The sequence below is a fragment of the Bactrocera tryoni genome, chromosome 5 (genome assembly GCF_016617805.1).
Source record: "Bactrocera tryoni isolate S06 chromosome 5, CSIRO_BtryS06_freeze2, whole genome shotgun sequence".
In the NCBI taxonomy this organism is placed as follows: Eukaryota; Metazoa; Arthropoda; class Insecta; order Diptera; family Tephritidae; genus Bactrocera; species Bactrocera tryoni.
Window position 1 is genome coordinate 73,761,442 of NC_052503.1, and position 20,940 is coordinate 73,782,381.

The 20,940-nt window shown below is 38.3% G+C and overlaps 1 protein-coding gene across 1 annotated transcript in view; it reads left to right on the forward strand.

The window, feature by feature from the left end:
* The first annotated feature begins 1,277 nt into the window (after positions 1 to 1,277).
* LOC120777892 (teneurin-m) overlaps positions 1,278 to 20,940 on the forward strand; it is a 512,725-nt gene continuing 493,062 nt past the window's right edge. Inside the window, exon 1 of the mRNA XM_040109461.1 lies at positions 1,278 to 1,543. Coding sequence (XP_039965395.1) covers positions 1,531 to 1,543 — 13 coding nt within the window. The 5' untranslated portion in view covers positions 1,278 to 1,530. The remainder of the gene's footprint in view (positions 1,544 to 20,940) is intronic.

A 20,940-nucleotide genomic window follows, 5' to 3' on the forward strand; every position in this document is an offset into this window, starting at 1 on the left:
TTATAGAAAATTTTTACTCTTAACTTTGCTAACGCTCAGAAGCCTCCTTATACAATTTATTTTCAATACATTCTTAATATAATTTTTGTTTATGTGTTCTCTCAGTATGTAAGTAAGTTTCATTTTGTATGTATATACTATGCTCTCAAACTTTATAAGCAATTGAACAATTAAATTCATTTTCCTTTCATATAATTATATTTTACAACAAATAATATTAAAATAATTGAAGCTCTAATTTCCAGTTCTTATGCATATGCTTATCATTCGTGTAAATTTGCCACATCACTCTTAACTTCGCTTCAATTTTGATCACTTAACACTTCTCACCAAAAACTTCCAGCATTCTTGCATTTACATATGTATGTATATGTAACTTCATTCTCGCTTTCAAAGAAGTGGTTATGAGTGACGATGTGCTTCTTTGCATTGTTGTTGCAAATTTAATGTTCGAAGCTGACCTTCAAAACATGCATATAATAATAGTTCATTAAGAGATGTTGTTTTACTGAAACAGGAAATTGACAGTCAATGCACCTTGATCGCTCTTAACAACGCTGAAATTTTGACCTCTTAACACTTATTTCCAACACGCATTCTAAATCCGCCCTCTCACCAAGAACTTCCAGCATCCTTGCATTTACTTAAGTTCATTTTCGTTTTCAGCTCACCTAACTTAATTTTCTCTTCATTAACTAGGCGCTCTTACTTCGAACAGTGATACACCTGCATGCCAATATTGCGCAGACCGCTAACACACAACTCATCAAAGCTCTCTTTATCAGCTATGCGCTCTTACAATGAACTGTGTTACACCAGCATATCAATAAGTATTGCACACAGCGCTCGCATGCACACACTCATGCGTTCATATATGCGTGACTAAGCTGTATGCTCAGCAGAGGTATTAGATGCGTGCTCATCATTGAGAAATGTGTGATTGAGAAATGACAATGAGTGAGGCTATGATTGTTGGTATTGTTGTTGCAAATTTTTTAATGTTCGCACTTGACCTTCAACATAATCTGCATATAATAATAAGTAATGAAGAGTTGTGACAGATTTTCGAAGAGTTTCGAATTTTCTAGAATCATGGAATGCGAAATTAAGGGGAATGCAGCTGAATTATTCCAATTGAGGAATGCAATGTAACAGTAAAAATATTAGTTACAGATGGAAATGAAAGTGAACACACGTAATTTTTGGTGGATGCTGCGAATATTTGTTGAACTTAGTGAAAAGTATTTTTTAAAGTTATTAAATTGTGTTTTTATTTAATTCAAAGTTAAAATCGTTAATAAATGCAAAAACTAGTGTCGTAAAAGTCGCAATGGTTAAATTCCTCGTAAGTGCAAGTTCTTTAAGTGCGTGTTCTAGTTTGATCGTGGGTGTGTATATGCGTGTAGTTATGAATGTAGCAAGTGCGTGGTTATTTCATGCGGTTCTCGGTTTGCTTACGTCGCGTGTGTCGGAAATTATGTGCAATAGTGTTCTTATAAAAAATGGCGCTAGGTGTAATATAGTCAAGGCATGTTTAAAAAAGGTGAGTTTGTAATCAAATTATTTTAAATATATGTATGTATGTATATATACATTTTATATTTGTTTGTAATACAATTCTGTATCGGAATGTACTTACATTAGAGCGGGTCGACTTTTTTTTGTTATACTAAACAATCGCTTATACATATAGAAAATTGTTTACGGGTCATTCTGAACAACTTCTCCTAAGAGACTGTGCATTCGAGCTAGGGCTTTTTTTTATTATAAAAATACATTCGTCAGGTATGATACATTTCTGTCTGTATGTACATTGGAGCGGGTCGACTATTTTACTAAAATTAGGGTATGGAGGAATTTTTCTAAGGGTGTTTCTAAACAATTTCGCCTAAGAGACTATGGTTTCGAGCCAGCGTTTTTTAAGGTGAATTTTTTTTTAATTATTAAAATTAATTCGTCAGTTTATAAAACATTTCTGTATGTATGTACATTAGAGCAGTTCTATTTTTTTTACTAAGAAATGCCGTATGTAGGAAATTTTCTACGGGTCATTCTGAACGATTTTTAAAGCGAACTTTTTTTTATTATAAAAATTTGTTCATCACTTTATAATTCATTTCTGTTTGTATGTACATTAGAACGGGTAGAATTTTGTTTTTTTTTTACTAAAACATCGCGTATATATGAAATTTTCTACGGGACATTCTGAACAACTTCGCTTAAGAAACTATGCGCTTATTAAGACAATTTTTTTTATTATAAAAATTCGTTAGTCAGTTTATAAAACGTTTCTGTCTGTATGCACATTAGAGCGGGTCGACGGTTTTACTAAAAAATTTTCTACGGGTCATTTTGAACAACTTCACCTAAGAGACTATGGATTCGAGCCAGCGTTTTTTATGGTGAATTTTTTTTAATTTATTTGTCAGTTTGTTATACATTACTATCTGTATGTACATTAGAGCTGGTCGATTTTTTTTACTAAGAAATCGCGTATGTAGGAAATTTACTAAGGATCTTTCTGAACAATTCGCCTAAGAGACTAGGGATTCGAGCCAGCGCTTTTTAAGTTATATATTTTTATTATAATAAAAACTCATTCGCCAGATTATAATACATTTCTGTCTGTATGTACATTATACTCTTTTTTATGTAAGAAATTTTTTAATGATTTTTCTGAACAACTTCGCTTAAGAGACTATGGATTCGAGCCAAGCCCGCTATTTTAAGCTCGGCCATTGCGACGCTTTGCCGGTGGCCCCTCGGAAAGAAAGATGCATTCGCTTGGGCAGGATAACTCCTTACAGGATCAACCAAAGTGAAAAAAAAATGATTTTTTCAAACCCGTAAACCCATGTAACCGCTTAAGGGTAACCTCATAGTAAAAATAAGATGGGTGGGTGATATGGACGAGACTACCTTATAGATATTAAGAAGTTTGATCAGGCTTAAAGTTAATTCCGAATATGGGAAATTTATTATTGCTTGTTCTCACCACGCTGTACTCAGTTTTAGCTTTTCAGATCACAATTTATAAAAAAGAATGTCGCACATTTTTTGAGGTTAATTGTTGAGTTTTGGAATTATTTTCGGAGTATATTATTATAGTGTATAAAAAGACCGTGCTTAGTCCGATATTCTACTTTAAGCAGAAAATTTTTCAAAAATATTGGAAATTATGATGAATATGTATGTAAAAAGGCTTTCGATTACAATCAGTAGATGAAATATTTCAAATTGTTTGAGCTTAATTAAAGAGTTTTGGAATTAGGTTTGTAAAATAATACATAAAAATACCCTTATGTTTGCGAGATTCCATTTTAACTGCAATAATTCTAAAATAATATGGAAAATTATAAAAAAGTTGCATACTAGAATTTTTAACGGCATTTAATTTGTGAATCCTTCCCGCCATGTAGTCTAATAGAAAGATACAAGCCTCTGCTACGTACCAGCGCCATAAATTCCAGTTGAAATGCGACAATTTCGGAAACAAAATAAATAAGGCAAAGCAGCTTTACTGTCGAGGCGCGCGTGCAACGCCGACAAGCGTACCTGTTGTGCGGCACAAATGTGGCTGCAACACCCCATTAAATACCCGTAATCACGATAATTGCACGGAATTTGTGCGACGATGATGAAGAGGCAAGACGCCTGACGCCGCGCCATTGTTGTTGCATATGCGTGTGTGAGCAGCAGCGGCATTAAAAGCAACTTACGAGCGGCGCAGGCATTTGTGTGTGCGAGTGTGCGCTGCGCACGTACACAACGGTTCATTTGCTCATTTGTACGTTTGCTTGGCTGCTTTTGCCGGTTGCTGCGCCTTAATTTATGTGTCTTTTCGCTTTCATTGCATCCTTTTTGGCAACCAAAAAGTGTGGTATGAACAGGAATGCGCCGCAAGTGTGTGTCTAGTGCTATTGTGTATGTGCTGTTAAATTACACATGCTTGTTGCAATGAAATTAAGCACAAAAACGACAACAGCAAGCGTACAAAGCAAATTTTGATAAACGCGCGTACGTGCCACAGCAGGTGCAGACACAGCCAATGAATGCGGAATTGCTAGGGAAGCCTGAAAAATAAAGATGTGTGTGTATAAGTTACTAACATAGCTGTAGCGAATACTAACACACCCATATGCCTGTGTATACATGCGCGCCTGAAAGGACACTGCATAATTGCGCATAATTCTGCACCCAGCGCATACATAAAAGCACCGAAACATATAAACTCCGTAAATTTATGACGCTTGGCGCTATTTACTTTTTATATTTTTAGCGCTTTTCAAGCTTTTTCTGCTGCTAACCGATACCCCTTGCCTAAAAGGTGCTTTGGCGCGCTCTTCAAATTGGCGCTTAATGGGTTAAATATGTGAGTTGTGCGCAATTATCAAAAATTTCGCATGCTTAATTTGAAATCAGCACGAGTGAGAGCAAATAAATGCATGAAAAGAAAGGAAAGGGTTGGGGCAGATATTTTGGTATGCGCCAGAATTCATTATTTGTGCTCCATACTGTAAATTTTGCACATAAAATTTTACGTACTACACTTTCATGTTTGAAAATTAAATTTTATGTTATGAGAGTTGTTTAAACATTTGTTTTTTTATTTTTTAGAAGCACTTAAAAATATTGAGCTGCCTAAAAGGTCTTAATAACCAAATAAATACATATTTTTGCGCAGTACTGTGCATTTTATGCTTTAATTAACAGTATTTTGAGGACTAAAATCACCGCCGACGCATTTCATTAGCGCTATAAAGTGTTTAAGCGCCTAAAAGCATGCATATGCATACATATGTAACTTACTGCCATTTCAAGCACAACAAGCTACTTTAGTACTCCACTTTATCATTTTTATATAATTTTTCATTATTCTTCATATTTCGTGATTGTTTTTCCTCAGCAAAGAATATTTTGATATTTTCCCCAAATATTTCCCATCTTACATTTTCATTGATTCCATTTGAAAAATCCGTGCAGTGTTACGCTTCATTTGCAACCCCAATTAAATGCACTCTCCCATATGCACACACACGCATATATACTTGTACCTACACAAACCGCTCTGTTCCCCTCTTCAGTTGCTTTAAGCCGTCAGGCTGACTTCGCAGTCATTTTCACTTCTAATCATGCAGACAATTGGAATGTATAACGCGCCAAAAAGTGACTGGAAAATCATGAGAAAATGGCTATGAAGCATATGAAAGCATAAATAGAAATATGCCTAATAGATTCTAGCATTACACGGACTCGATTGTCCGACGCATCGCTCCGCATGCCGCCTCACTGTTGCAAGCTATCTTGAGGTATTTGGTTACAGCGCCACGCTAGCTCAATAAAAATTGACAGCGCCAATGTCCAGACAAGGATGCAACAATGCGGAAAACTGTGTATAAGACCTATTGACTAATTGTTGGTGCAAGCAAGCGTCAAAACTGTGAGTGAAAGTTATACCTAGTACTCGAGGGTTGTGGTCACTGAATACATAAACGGCTTGGTATCATATTTCACAAACATATTTTCTGAATGAGAGAATATTGTATTTTAATTTATTTATTGCTGTTATTGATTTCTTAGTCATGTATACAAATTCCATGAACATCCTTTTTCTGCAAAGTATCATATCAGTGTCGGTCCCAGAGGGTGTAGGATCTTTTTCTTCCAAGATATTTTTAATATTGCTGCTACTACTCCTTATCAGTTTTTCGCTGCAATATTTGAATAGCTCGGCCGGCAATCCATCGGCCCCGCCGCTTTGTGGTTCGTAAGACAGATAATAGCTATTCGAACTTGCTTATGATCGGGCAATGGAACGTCCACTCCATAAGCTTTCACTGCCAATCAGCAGGTTGGAGAAGAGGAACCCATAATTTTTTTATGCTCTGGACATCAGTCACTAGATCACTTCTGGGGGTTCTACAAGAGTATGCTCTGGACTTGAAATCTTCTGTTAGACGCCGCATTTTTTGGTAGAATGTTCCAGCATGACTCCTGTTGGTCAACTTGTTAAGCTCTTTATTTTTACACATTTCTCTGTTTTGTCTGCAAATTCGTCTCGCTTCCCTCTTCAACTCTCGGTATCTATTCCATCCCGAACGTGTGGTGGTCGATTGCAACGTTGCGAGGTGGACAGTCTGCTTCTCTCCATTACGACACGGAATTCCTCATCGTACGTAAGTAGCTTGAAATGCCGTCCCACAGTTCCTTCATACCAAGTTGCTGATGAGTGTTCTCAGAGAGCAGATTTGCAAGCCGAGTAGAAAGTCTATCTGTTGTGATTGCAGCTTTTCGACGTCGAACTTTCCTTGATCCCTTTCACTACCTACAACACATTGAACTCACTAAAATTCCCGTCATTATGGCTTGCGGTGCTGTAACCAGTGAGATCTTGCAATCTTAGAGATATTCGTTGAACACAAGCTCGCTAATAGATCCAATTTCTAAAGATACCTTGAAATCTTCTTCGACAACATACCCACACCTTCTGGAACCCACAAAAGTTCTTGTGAACGACACTTGTGAATCTGTGACCACTAAAATCAATCCGATCTTAGAGGTACTCGCTGTAGCCAAGCTCGTTAAAAGTTCACATATCTAAAGTTATCTCAAAACTTCCTTCCAATGTATTCCTACAACTTCTTGAACTTACAAAAGTTCCCGTTAACGTTTCTTGCGAAGCTGTGACTAGAGACACCTTGCATTCTTAGAGATATTCGCTAGGGAAAGCTCGTTAAAAGTCCAGATTTTTAAATCCTATCCTACTTATAGACAAAAATTTCCTACCTACACAGAATTAAATATACAAGAAAATGATACTGGCTTCGATATTACCACAGTACAGAGCTGAGCTTTCGGAAAATCAAGCTTAAAGGTCTCTAATAGCTTTCGACACCTCAAAGCATTTGAAATTTTTTAGGAACTGGTTTTTTATTTCAAAAAGCTTTCATAAGCCTTATCCGGTTATTGATGTCCACTATTAAGAATGGCTTTGGTCGATATCCGATGGAGTAAGCCGTCAATTGGGTGCTGAAATTGGAATTCAGCGTTGATTAAGACTCACCTTAGCATTCGAAGAGAAGCATAATGATGAAAGTAAGATTAGAGAGAAATATAAATATAAATATAAAGATGAAAATAAAAAAAATTTTAAAGACACTAAAGCCAAACGCCCACATTGCCTTGTCCCACTAGTCCTTCTGACTATATATACGATAATATATTACCATTTTTTGCCACTTTTGGTCAGCCCACGCACAAAATAAATCTTATTTATGCAAAGTTTTGCATATCGCGCTTTGGAACTTTTCCTTTTTCGGTAATACCAAACCACACGTTATCTGTGATCTATTATTCTAAGTGGCAACCAGGATATAAATTGTCCGCATGACTCACAAAAGAAGCACAGAACTATGAGCCGACGTATACATACACATATAGAGGCATATATTGGAGCAACTCTTCACAGTATTGACAGCGCGGCGGTGTGGACTCCGCGGCAAATGTCAATTGTCACGTCAAATGTCAGTGGCAGCCCATAACTTGTTGCAATTGCAGTTGTTATTGCTATTATTGTTGTTGCTCCGTTTGTGTGTGCAACTATGCGCCTCACCTACGTTTCGCAAAATAAATAAAACAATAAAAACAACCGCGCAGAAATTTGCATGCAACGCGGGCGTTCGACACGAGTGAAAACTCAAAGCAAAACAAAGGCAGGCAAATGAAAGCAAAACACAAACAAAACAAAGCAAAACAATTCGCCACTAAACAAGGCTGACGACACAGCAGCAGTGGCAGCGGCAGCCAAAAGCAATGCAATTCCCTGACAACAATAACAAAGGCAAAACATCCAAATGAGTGCGCGGCGGCTGCGTTAATGGTGAAAGCAACAACGCGGCAATGGCGACTGGAGCTGTATAGCCGATTGGCGACAAAACAATTGCGCAGACGTATTCGCAACGCGAACGGAAAAAAATAGCAGCAAAGCGGCCAAATAAGAGAAAAGCAACAACCGAAATCGTAACAACTGCGAATTGTCAGCCGCGCTAACAACAAAAGTAAAATTATGCAGCGCTTGCAGCTGCGCGTGTCCTGCGAAGCGCGCATCACACGCCCACGCCGCCTGCACCGCCGCATCTAACGCACGTACGCGCGCATAGACAAAGTTGTCGTTTAGTTGCGCGCGCGTTGGCGTCACTTTGGCGCGTCCATTGTTGCATGAGTGATGTGAATAGGTAAAAGCGCGACCCGCCTCACGCTTCAACCGCAGCGCTGGTGTACCGCGCGGCTGACGCACATCTTGTCGCATCGATAAATCAGTCAAAACTGTCAAAATGTAAATTATATAGTGCAGCGACAATGGCAATGTCGGCGGCGGCAACGACGAGTTGCGCCTATGACCACTCGTGCGTATGCGCCATTGTGTAGCATGCGTAGGCAAAACGGCGCGCTTGCAAATAAATAAATAAGCGAATTTTTGTGCATAGTTGTGAATTGCTAACAATGGCAATGATTCAGCGGCGTTTAGGGTGTAGAATAATAATGTTTTAAGTTACGGAAAATTTACGCTAACTTCGCGTCCATATCGGGCTTGAAGTGCGTTGGAATCAAACTCGCCACACGAGACATTAACTCTTGCCGGCGTTTGTGGTTGGCAAAAATACTTTTACAATATACAAGATGGTATACAGCTTTTCTCTGTTGCTATGGGTTTAGAGGTCTTACCAAATATAAGCTAAAAAGTTCAATCTTGTGAGAAAAATTCAACATGCAGTCAATAATAAATCCTGAAGATATTAGGTTTTCTACTTTCTAAGCTCTTAAAAGTCTTACTCTAGCGACTACTGCTATGCTTTTCTTTTTCGCACCAACACTTTTATGTCGAGCATAGTTTGTCATTTCAAGGTCCTAAAGTAGCCTCAGAGAGCACCCAAAACGATCTTTTGACTTGTCTTGCCATAATTCTGAAAATATTCAGACTGAAAAAGCTAAAATAAAATCTTGCGGAGAAAAATGGTGCTCTACAGAGATTTTTTCACCAAACCTCAGAGTCCACTAGATCTTAAACATCTCTGATTTCGAAAAAAACAAAATTTGGTTTTCATTTCCCCAAAAATTTTACTTTTGTCGAATTTCGTTTAAAATTGGTGTCAAATAATGACTTTCGGACTTAATTAGTAGCATGCTCAGGGTCTCTCTCACTCTCACACGATCGCTCGTTGTCTTATGACCTCTATTTCTCTCTCTCATGGAACCTTCTTGCAATAGCTCGCTTAATCTCTTATTCTCTCTCTCGTAGAGTCTTCTTGCAATAGCTTGCTTGCTCTCTTACTCTCTCTCTCTCTTACAATCTTCAGGCAATAGCTATACGATACCGAAAAACAAATCGCTAGTCGAAGCTAGGCAGTCATCGTAGTTATACTTATCCATGAACAATTTATTCGAATGCTAGGCTAGTCATAAAATCATTTGTGATTGCGTTCATAATTTTATATTTGTATATCCAGAAGGAAGCGTCAAAGACTTCTTAAAAAATATACACGTATAAATATAAGTGTTCAATAGTGATTCAGAAATAGAACTGAAATTTTAATCCAGAAATATGTTTCAAATAGGATTGCGTATTGAAGTCCTTGCATGGAAAACTTGTTTAGTTGATAAGCTATCTTTATGAATCTAGACACAGATGTTTGCCTAAAATAACTCCATGATCTCCAAAGATATTGTCCAGATCGGACCACCAAAGCATATAGCTGCCATACAAACTGAACGATAAGAATCAAGTTTTCGTATGGAAAACTTGTTTATCAGACTAGTTATCTTCAAGAAATTTGGTACTAATTATAACAAAAAATAAAGCTTTAATGTCCGAAGAAATTGTTTGCATCGGCTCACTATAGCATATAGCTACCATACAAACCGAACGACCAGAATTAAGTTTTTGTATGAAAAACTGTTTTATTTGAAGAGCTATCATCAAGAAATTTGACTGAGATCATTATTTACGGCAAACCTACAATCTTCGAGGAAATTTTCTAGATCGGAGCACTATAACATATAGCTGCCATACAAACTGACCAAACAAAATCAGAATAAAGAACTTTTTATACTCTGTTTTGACACTTTTTAACTTTTTTGTTATAAAAATGGACACGTGTAGAGTCTTTTAGCCTCGGCAGCCGCAGCTAACGCTTTTTCCTCCACTTTTTAGTATGATTTTTTTTCGACTCTTACATTTTTCTCAGTACTCCCTTACCATGTGTGGTATGCTGTGCCTATACAAGCCCCTCTATTTGACATTCGTCACTTTGAACAAACGTTGGAAATCTAAATATTCTAATTGAAATGCGGCAGTAAAGCGCAAAGCATATTTTTTCTCGACTGCCACACACCAAGCAATATTTTCCTTATGCATTTGTAACAATCTTTCCACAAGAAAAATATGGAATGCCTAACCAGAGTATGTAGAACGAAATTTATGCGTTTCATTGTTGTTGCTTCTGCACTTTTGACTGCTGCATACATCACATTTGGTCACGATTCTTCCACTGACGCGCCTTACAAACACACAACCAACTACTGCGCAGGCGCAAACGCTGCACTGAAACATATTTTTATGCGCACTGTAAGCAAACGGCGCAGCATTTAAATTAGTTTGGCTGTATGTATGCGTGTTTCACGTTGTGTGCGCTTCATAGTTTCAGGTACGACAGCGCGCGGCTATTCATGCTGCTACTACTCGTTTGCTCATTCGTTTTGTGCGCTTGTAGCGTTTCCCAGTGGAGTTTGAATAAGCGTCTCGATTGATTTGTGCCCCCGAATTCTTCGAAATTGAAAGCACCGTTAAAGTAAACCACCACTGCTGACAAATAACTTAATGCAGTAGCCAAGCAGATGCATATCTAGTTGTGCAGTTAGAATTTTTTCGAAAAAAAATCATGGATGTATTTGTGTATGTAAATAATTGCTCAAATGGTGCATATATGTACATATGTATGTATATTAGGGCACATATGTGAAGCACTGCATGAGTGATCGTTTACCCACAGCAACAACCATGCCATCGATCACAGCCTATTTAAGATCGTTTTTCCAAGATGCGCTCCATTACAGTTGGGTCAAGTCAGCTGCGCAGCTGTTGAGTACACAATTTTTTGTGCGGTGTATGTACGTACATATACATATATATATTTACGAATATATGTATTTTCTTTGTAGCCTGCCAATAACGCCTTTCAACGCAGTTACCATGCATATAACCGAATATACTAACTGCTTGCCCACAGCGCTGGCTTCTTCAGCAATATTCAATCATACTACTTTATTCAGAGTTTGTTTTGAGTTCTCTTTTTTTTTTAATTTTTTTTTCTCGTTTTTTTTCTCATCTTTATCAACTATTTGACATCTCAAGTGTTCAGTAATTTGCATTTTTCTGCTTGCTCGCTTGGCTTATTTGTTTGTTTTTTCACCTCATTCAACTTTCAGGTAGTCAATGCTGCCATTCAATTCCAATTCGCCGTATCCAGCTGCGTTTGTTGGTTTTGTTTTGTTTATTTTCTTATTGAAATGGGTTGTTAAATTATGTGTGATTTACTTGAAATTGCGTAACACAAATGTGAGAATTCGTATGTTTCTGGTAAACACGCTATCCGAATTTTTATCTCATTAACATAAATGTTGGTAATTTTGGGCGTGTATGTAGATGATTCTGTTAAGATTATTAAATGACTGCCTAAATTGTTCATAACTTATTAATTGCTTTGTGGAAGTATAAGAAAAGAAATAATTGATATTTGATTATATAATAGTCTTGATAAATTGATAATTTATAGAGCTGTGGGAACGTGTAGGTAGGTCACAAAGTGTTTCCATATGTTCGATTACTCCTTCGGTTACCCTGTATCTGATTATTATACATATATGTATAATAGTTCTATATTTTGCTTTGTTCTGAGACTCTCCATGGTTTCTCAAATTTTTTGTAAACATTTCTTTTGTTATGAATAAATTTTTCAGTCCAACTTCTGTCAGATAACATCTTGAACTTGTATCTGCATTATTCCAATAACTCTTTCCGTCGATCGAAGCATACGCTTTCACCAGTTTCCGATTTTATAACAAAAAAATCCAGGTTTACCTGTGTATGAAACTTCAACGGGTCCTACAGTTTCCGTTTAAAGACCCGTCCTTCCTACATAGAATTATCTTACATTTTTAAATTATTAATATCAAAGTAATTTTATGCCATTGGTCATCGTTTTCATTTCGTGGTCCCACTGTTTCACGAGGCTCTACAGGGCTTGTCGCGCGCCACTTCGAGGTTATTGACGTCTGGGGTCGTGAAGCGTTTGCTTAGATGTTCACGTCTTTTCTCATTTTCAGTTTCTGCGGTTACTCTTGATTACGTCGAAAAGTTCATCCAGCTGTGCCACTCCGTCCATGCTAACGTTCTTTTGTTTTGCCACCGCCGTCTTCATAATTTGTACGATACCCTTGCAGTTTTATAAGGATTCCCCTGCTGGCCGTCTCCTTCTGTGATGGCCACTGGGGTGCTTTTCCTTTCTCTTTGTTTTTCTTCTGGTGCTTTTGTGGCCGGAGTTTCTTTTGAGGGTATCTTTTCTTCAGATTTGTCGGGTTGTTGAGGAGTGATTGTGAATGAAGGGTACATAAGTATCCTACTACATCTACGGAAGACGGTATGCGTATTCCTCGTCGTGGCCATCTTTATTTTCTTGTTCTTTCTGTTGGTCCTTTGTCAAAGCAATGCATTCCGGGCTTCCAGTACTCTATCTTAATTGCCTCGATTCTGATGGGCACTTGCCCATTATTTTCGAAAACGTCTGCGCACCTTTAGAGCTGCTCGCTACATTGTTCCCTCGTCTCTTTGTTGCCTCCCTCTCGTGGGTAGGCTGATAGTTGTGCCTTACCACCTTAGTCTTACCTATATATAATTTCAAGAACAGAGCTTTATCAGTGGAGAGTAATTCGAAATATCCGTATTCCATTCACAAAACTTGGGAGGGTAGCGAATATAACATGCTGTACCAGCTGTTGGTATGAAAAGTTTTAAGTAATTCTTTGTTCATCTCACGATTTCAGAAGCAGGCTCCTTAAACTAGTTCAAAACTGTAAAAAAAGACCTCTTTAATGGAGTTCAACCCTCAAGATCATCGGAAATAGTATTAAAAAGCAAAGATTCGGAACCCGATATTCAACTGAGATCTCTTAATGTAAAGCTGAAGCTTAAGAAATAGTCTAAAACTGTAGAAAAGATCTCAAGGTTGGAATCCAACTGCCAAGATCATCGGAAGTAGTATTCAATTAGATCAGCATTCACTAAGATATCTTAATATAAAGCTGAGCTTTTAGCGAAAGGCTCCTTAAACTAGTTCAAAACTGTAAGAAAAGACCTGTAGAGAGGAATTCAACAAACAAGATTGAAGGAAGGATTCATCGATAGAGTAGTTTATGAACCCGAAATGATATACGATTAAGATCTCTAAAACCAAGATTGGATGATGATCTCTAAACATCAAGTTAACGCTGGCTCCTTAAACTAGGGAGGACTTTGCCTTAAACTCGAAATAATATTCGATGAACATATGTATGTACTTAAGTCAATATCTTCAATCTTCTTCAGTATATTCAAAGCTTTTGAGCACGCTTTTGGTAAGTACTTGTAGAAGCAAGCAGTTTAGTGCATTTCAATGTCTGCTCAGCTTTTTACAACAAACTACACACCCCCGCACACACATTTTTTGTAGAAAGCGCATATGGAGATTTCACTTTGTGTGCCAATAATATTGATGGAAAATGTGGAAAGCCATGTTGCATGTCACTCAATGGAAACTGAGCATGACTTGAGACAAGGCAGAGAGAGCTATGTGCCGGCTGGACAAGTTCAAGTTGCATGGGAAGTTTACATATGTGGGTTCAAAGAGCGGAAAATCGGCACAACAACAAGCAAATAAATAAAATCGAAAACTATAAAACAACAAATACACAATTCTTTGTGACAGAACATAATGTTGATAACTCTAACAACAATGACAACAACATGCACACATAAGACGCGTAACAACAACAACAACAGCAGCAATAACAATAACTCTGAATGCATGTATATATGTATGTATATTTTTCTATAAGCACATGCAACAAGGCGGCTAGTATGTAGAACATGCTACAACGCTTGACTTACGTTATGCGGTCGCAGCCGGCGTAGCAGGGCAGGCAAATTTTTTCTTGTAATAAAATTTTACTACGGCCGATCTTTGAGTAAGCACAGCGCAATACCTATTGTCCGTAGGCTGTGTACGTGTTGTATCGCCAATGAATGTCAAAGTCAATGGCAATGATGACAGCGACACAAGCGATGCACAAAAGTACCATAAAAGCGGCAGTGACATACAAAAGCTGCTTAGCGTTGGGGCATACAAAGCAGCAGTTTATGTAACATGTAGCTCAGGCCAAAGCTAGGCTTATAAAAAAAATATTTTTTAAAATGTTTTGTATGTTTTAGTGGTAGCTATTTTGTTGTATTACATTTCATCTTATTTTTCTGTAATTGCTTTTTCTTGTTCTTGCAACTCCTACGCTTGGTCTCCTCTCTCGGATCGTTTAGTTTGTATGGCAGCTATATGCTATAGAAGTCCGATCTGAACAATATGTGCAGAGATTATAGCGATACTTTGATTAGTAATCTGTACCAAATTTCGTGAGGATACCTTTAAAAATAAAAGAGCTTTCCATACAAGGACTTGATTTTAATCGCTAAGTTTGTATGGCAGCTATATGTTATAGCGATCCGATCTAAATATTATAAGCGGATATTGTAGTTATACCTTAGCTAAAAATCTATGCCGAATTTCGTAAGGATATCTTGTAAACTGATGAAGTTTTCCATAGAAGGACTTGAGTTTGATTGCACAATTTGTATGGCAGCTATATGCTATAGTAGTTCGATCTGAACTATTTCTTCAGATATTGTAGAGTTTCTTTGTTTAAGGATCTTTGATGAATTTCAAGAAGGTATCTCATCAAATAAAAAAGTTTTCCATACAAAGACTTAATTTTTATCGTCATTGTTGTATGGCAGCTATGTATGTACATATATGCTATAGTTGTCCGATATTAGCGATTCCCACATATAAGTAGCCTCTTAGCAAGAAAAGGTAGTGAGCCAATTCCCAGATCGAAATCTTAAAAACTAAACTAACTACTGTTCGAGTACATACCAACAGAAGGACAAGCGAATATAATTAGCTCGACTCAGCTGATCACTTATACTATATAATATTCATACGAAGTTCATCATCAGCACTGGCTTGTTGGCATAGACCATAGACTTGACGTAGCTCCACAAAAAATAGTCTTAACGGCGTCAAATCGCACGACCGAGGCGGACAATTGACGTGAGATAACATGTTCACCAAACTTGGTTTTCAATAAATCGATTGTGACATTCGTTGGGTGGCTTGCGGTGCCGGACTGTTGTCCAAGTCCATATCACCCAATTCGGACCGCAAATATTCGGCTATCGTTGAGCGTTAGCAATTCCCATTCACAATAACGTGCCGTTATTGATCATAACGGAAGAAGTACGCCCCAATGACGCCGTCAGCCCATAAACCTCACCGTAATTTTGTCGGTATGCAATGGTAACTCCTGAAAAACGTGTGGATTGCTGCCTGACCTATAACGCATATTTGTCTTAATGACGAAGCCGTTCAACCAGAAATGAGCCTTTACGCTGAAGATGATTTTTCGATGAAAATCCGGATCATTTTCAAGTTCTTGCTCTGCCCAATTCACATACGACGATTCTAGCTGTTAAGCGGCTTCAGTCCTTGCGGCAATTTGATATTGTAAAAATGTAGGCCAAGATCTTTTCGCAAAATTCGTCACAATGACGTCACAGGAATGCCCAACGCTTGAGAAAGACGTTTGAGAGACTGATTTGGGTCTTCCTCCATTGATGTGTTAACGGCAGCTTTATTCTCGACAGTGCAGGCACTTCTTTGTCCGTTAATTCTGTCATGTTACACATATCCAGCTTTAGAAATGGAGTTTTCGAGCACTGCAACGGCATATCTTGAGGTTACTCCGGGAGCTTTGACTTTTTTCTTTACTTTTCAGCTATTAAAAATGCAATGAGTCGTTAAGTGGCGGCGTGTGATGGCAACGCTTTTGGCCTTCAACCGCACTTCGCTTAAGTTCACGTACATATTTCATATATGTAAGTATGTATATGTATATACAAATGTAAGTGTTTATATTTTATGCCTGCTTTAAATGCCAGCTTAGATTTACTTCAACTGCCTGCGTTTGCCTTGCAAGCGACAAGCGCTGGCTCAACATAAACTCCGGCTGACGTATCAACGCACATACGTACATACATTTATACAAACATTTAAAGCTACGCCACGCACATATTAACTATTTATGCTTGAAACGTGCGGCAGATGTACATATTAGTAGCTGTAAATGTCATTACGGGACTTAAATGGATTTATGTGTTTTCATATGAAACAACAGCTCACTACTACACTGGTATACGCGCATACATACAAATATGCTTATATACATACATAGCTACATAACTGAAATGCATTTCGCTATTAAATTTTAGTAATTAATACTTTATGAAGTCATAAATCATACTTATATGGCATAGTCAATACTAAAAGTGCGAACGAGGCAGCTTTAGGTGTGAAGTTTCAGGTATGTATATGTACCTAGAAAAATCTGCAATAAAAACGCAGAAAAGAGCTTTGCACGAAACTTTATTATAAGCAGCTGGGAAAATCCTCAGGAAAGAAGGTTATAGTTGACCTTCTCGATATTGCGTAAAGTCTTGCTGCTGTTTGAAAGTATGCGCTCCCAAGTGTTTAAGTTTTGACCTCCAAAACGCGAGCCAGTCAAGAAGAAAGTGTTGAGTTGGTTCCATCTCATCTTCTTTCAACCTTACAACATGGACCCCAATAAGGTAATGGCCTGTTAATATCCGCACAACGAGGGAGAGGCTAGCCTTACTGATGGCAAAAAGATCACTTGATCTCTTGCGATCGATGTTGGACCAAAAGGTTTTTGCGACAGCGCATATACCGATGATAGCTCAACGCTGGCAAAGCTTCTGCGAAGCCCAGCTATCTAATTGTAGAACACAAGAGAATAGGGGAGTACCGACCCGTTTCCATTCTACCAATAGCAGTTCTAGGGTACTTGCCAGCTCACCAGCTTTGCAATTTCTTGCCATTCCGCTGTGGCCTGGCACCCACACCAATCTTATCACAGACACTCGAAGCTATTGATAGCGAGCCTAGGCACTCCTCGACCAACCCTGAACGCAGTGTTAATGAGTTCAACGCTAGTACCGCCGTTTTGCTATCTGAGTGCATGGTCACTTCTCTGAAGAAGGCTGCAGTCCAGAGTAGTAGATCTCCTTCTACCTTAATGACTGCAACCTCGGCTTGGAAGACACTGCAATAGTCAGGAAGTCTGAAGCTGGAGTTGATACAGAGCTTCTGACAATTAACTCCTCTACCAACATTCCTCCCAAGCTTTGAACCATAGATAAAGAAGCTCACTGTCCCATTCCTTAGCCTTTTCCCAACCACAACTTCCTCGCCGGTATATGGGTAGAGCATGAGCCGCCAGTATTCGATTAGCCGACTTAATGATCCAAGTGATACGGTATGAAGTCAGAGTGTGTGACGATATCCGAGTGTTTAGATTCGTATTATTTTAAGAAACCAATTTCTCTGAGTTTGATCGCAATTTCCACAGTCATACACCTTCCGACGATGTCTGCGGGCTCCGTTCGTTGAACCCTCTTGAATTGCATGTAAGGTCTTTTCTAGAGCGCTCCACTACATAAGAACCCCAAAAAACATAAATGGCTTGACTATGGTGTCATAGAGCCCATCGACCACTTTCGGTGAGAGACCTCACCTTTTGCTAATGGTTTCTCTAGCATGGCAATAAAATAATCTTTCAAGAACATTTTTCTGGCCTTCATCTCTTGAACCGAAAATTCCAATATGCTATGAGTTGCCATAGTCTAATGCATTTCAAAGCCATCTATACTTGCCAGAGAGATTATCAGTAAAATTTCCAAAATTCTATTCAGTCTGAAAGCATAACCACATTAAGATAAAGTAAAAAAGTCAATTACATTCGAATATCAACACGATTGGCGTGGCAAATTCTCAAAGACAAATTTTGACATTTAACATTAAAAATAAGAAACGAATAAATATGAAAATCACTCACGACTTCGTGGTCGTCAAAATAGACGTAATGGAAAAATCATAACGGAAACACAAACGACGACGAATAATGATGAGCACGAAAGAGCAAAAGCAAGAACCAAAGCAATGGAGAATGCATAAAAATGCTACACATGGACGTGCCATGACGTGCGTTTGACAGGCGACATGACGCATACAACATCAATGTCATTGGCGGATGCATCAGCTATGCAACCATGCGCTAGTTTCAGACACAAGCTAACATACATACATGTACATATGAACATATACGTGAGATTGGGGGCAACTCAAGCACTTCTGCGCCGTCATCGACGTTAATGTCACCACAAACGTCCACAAGCATTGAAAGCAATGCAGCCAGCGCACTTCAAAACGCTTTTCGGTACAATTTGCTGTCACAAAGCAAGGGCTTGTTGTCTAAAGTGTATTTGTATGAACGCACAATTGCATTAGCTATACACATACATACATATGTCTGTGTATGTGGAGCGGCATAAGTATTTTCTTATCGCTTGTGCAGCCATGCCACTTACTGGCTGCCAGCGTTTTGCCGTCTCTGTGATTAGCTGTCAGCGCGACATGGAAATAGTCGAAAATCTCACTGTAAGAATTTCGAAAATTCTCAGCGCTTGTTCACAAGTTCAAGCAGTCAATATTCATATCGCACAGCAGAATTTCTTTTATCAGCTTTTGTTGCTGGGGAGCAGGAAAAAAGTCGTTCGGTGACAGCTAGAAAAATGGTGAACTTTGTGCTTCATTAGCATACAGAAATGCGGTAATGACAATGCTATTACAATTACAATGACTTACTTAGACGTATGTACGTACATATAAATATGTCTAACTCAATATATACTTATTTATAGCCTAAACATGGTATATTGAGCTTGCCAAGATGTTTTTAATACCTAGAAGGGAACATCGCTGTTAGCATAAAATATGTATGTATTTTCGAGATTCCCTACTTGTTTTTTTTTTAAGAAAAAACACAGAAACTTGAAATTTAATGGAGAATGTTTACTATCATTCGAAAGAACAGTTTTTGGCATTGATTTTTGAGGATTATTTCTTTCAAGTGTTGGCCGTCACTACGTCTCAGATAGTCCATACGTTGACTGCAATTTTCGCTGACTCATTCGAGCTTTTCGACTGATAACTAGCGAATGACACACGTGCCGTTTGACTCCAAGTCCTGAATCCAAGTGAAATTATCCGCATAGACTTTAGACTTTACACATCCCCACAGAAAACAGTCTAACGGTGTGATATCACATGGTCTTGGTGTCCAAACGACCGGCCCAAAACGTGAAATTATCTGCTCACTTAAGTGTGCTCTCAATAAATCCATTGATTGATGCGATGTATGTGTAGTGGCCCCGTCTTGTTAAAACTAAATGTCGCCGAGATCATGAGTTTCAATTCCAGGCATCAAATAGTCGGCTATCATGGCGCGATAACGGTCGCCATTGACGGTTACCTTTTCACCGACATAATTTTTGAAAAAAATGTGGACCGAAGGTGGCACTGGCCAACAAACCTCACCATATCGTTGATATTTCTAGATGGAAACAATAAAAAAAAAATTCAATTGCAGCTCTTGATTCTCTTAAGGTTGCTTTTTGTCCCAAATGCAATAATTTTGCTTGTTTACATTTTCATTGAGCCAGAAATAGACCTCGTCGCTGAACAAAATTTGGCTCGAAAACGTCGTATCTTCATGGAAATTTTCAAGAGTGCATAGAGCGAAGCGGTGTCACTTGGGAAAGTTGAGCGCTTTCAGTTCTTGCATTAGCTGTACTTTGTACGCGTTCAATTTAAGACCTCGACGTAAAATGCGCCAAGTCGTTCCATACATCAGTCCCAGTAGCTGCGAACGACGTCGAATCGACTCTCCACGGTCGTCGTGCACATTCTCAGCTACGGCTGCTATATTTTCTTCACTGCGTGCTGGACGTGATGTGTTCGGTCTAATAAAATCACATGGTGAATGCTGGGTCTCAAAATGGTTGCTGGTAGTTACGAATAGTACGCTCAGTAGGCCAATTATGTTGACCTTAAGTTGAGCGAAATGCACGAAACGCTTTCTTTATAGATTGTGGATTTTTGTAATGAAGTTGAGCGATTTGTAAACGTTGTTCAGACGGAAAAGACTCACAGAAAAAATAATTCACGGGTGATTTGATATCGGGAAAAGCAAGATGAGGGGCGTGTTTGAATTTTTAAGGGTTAAGAATGGTTTAACACGATTTTCAGCAAGACTATGACACTTGTGGAAAAATGTTATATGGCAATGTTTTAAGTAATTAAACCTACTCTTTTGTACAGACTTTTTTCACATAACCTCAAAATTTATGTGAAAAATTCTAATAGCCACTTTTTTGAGTTTTTTATTATACCCTGAACAGGGTATATTAAGTTTGTCACGATGTTTGTAACACCCAGAAGGAAGCGTCGGAGACCCTATAAAGTATGTAGTATATAAATGATCAGTATGTTGAGCTGAGTCGATTTAACCTTGTCCGTCTGTCTGTCTGTCCGTCCGTCCGTCTGCATATATACGAACTAGTCTCTCAGTTTTTAATATATCATTTTGAAATTTTGCAAACGTCATTTTCTCTTCAAGAAGCTGCTCATTTGTCGGAACGGCCGATATCGGACCACCATAACA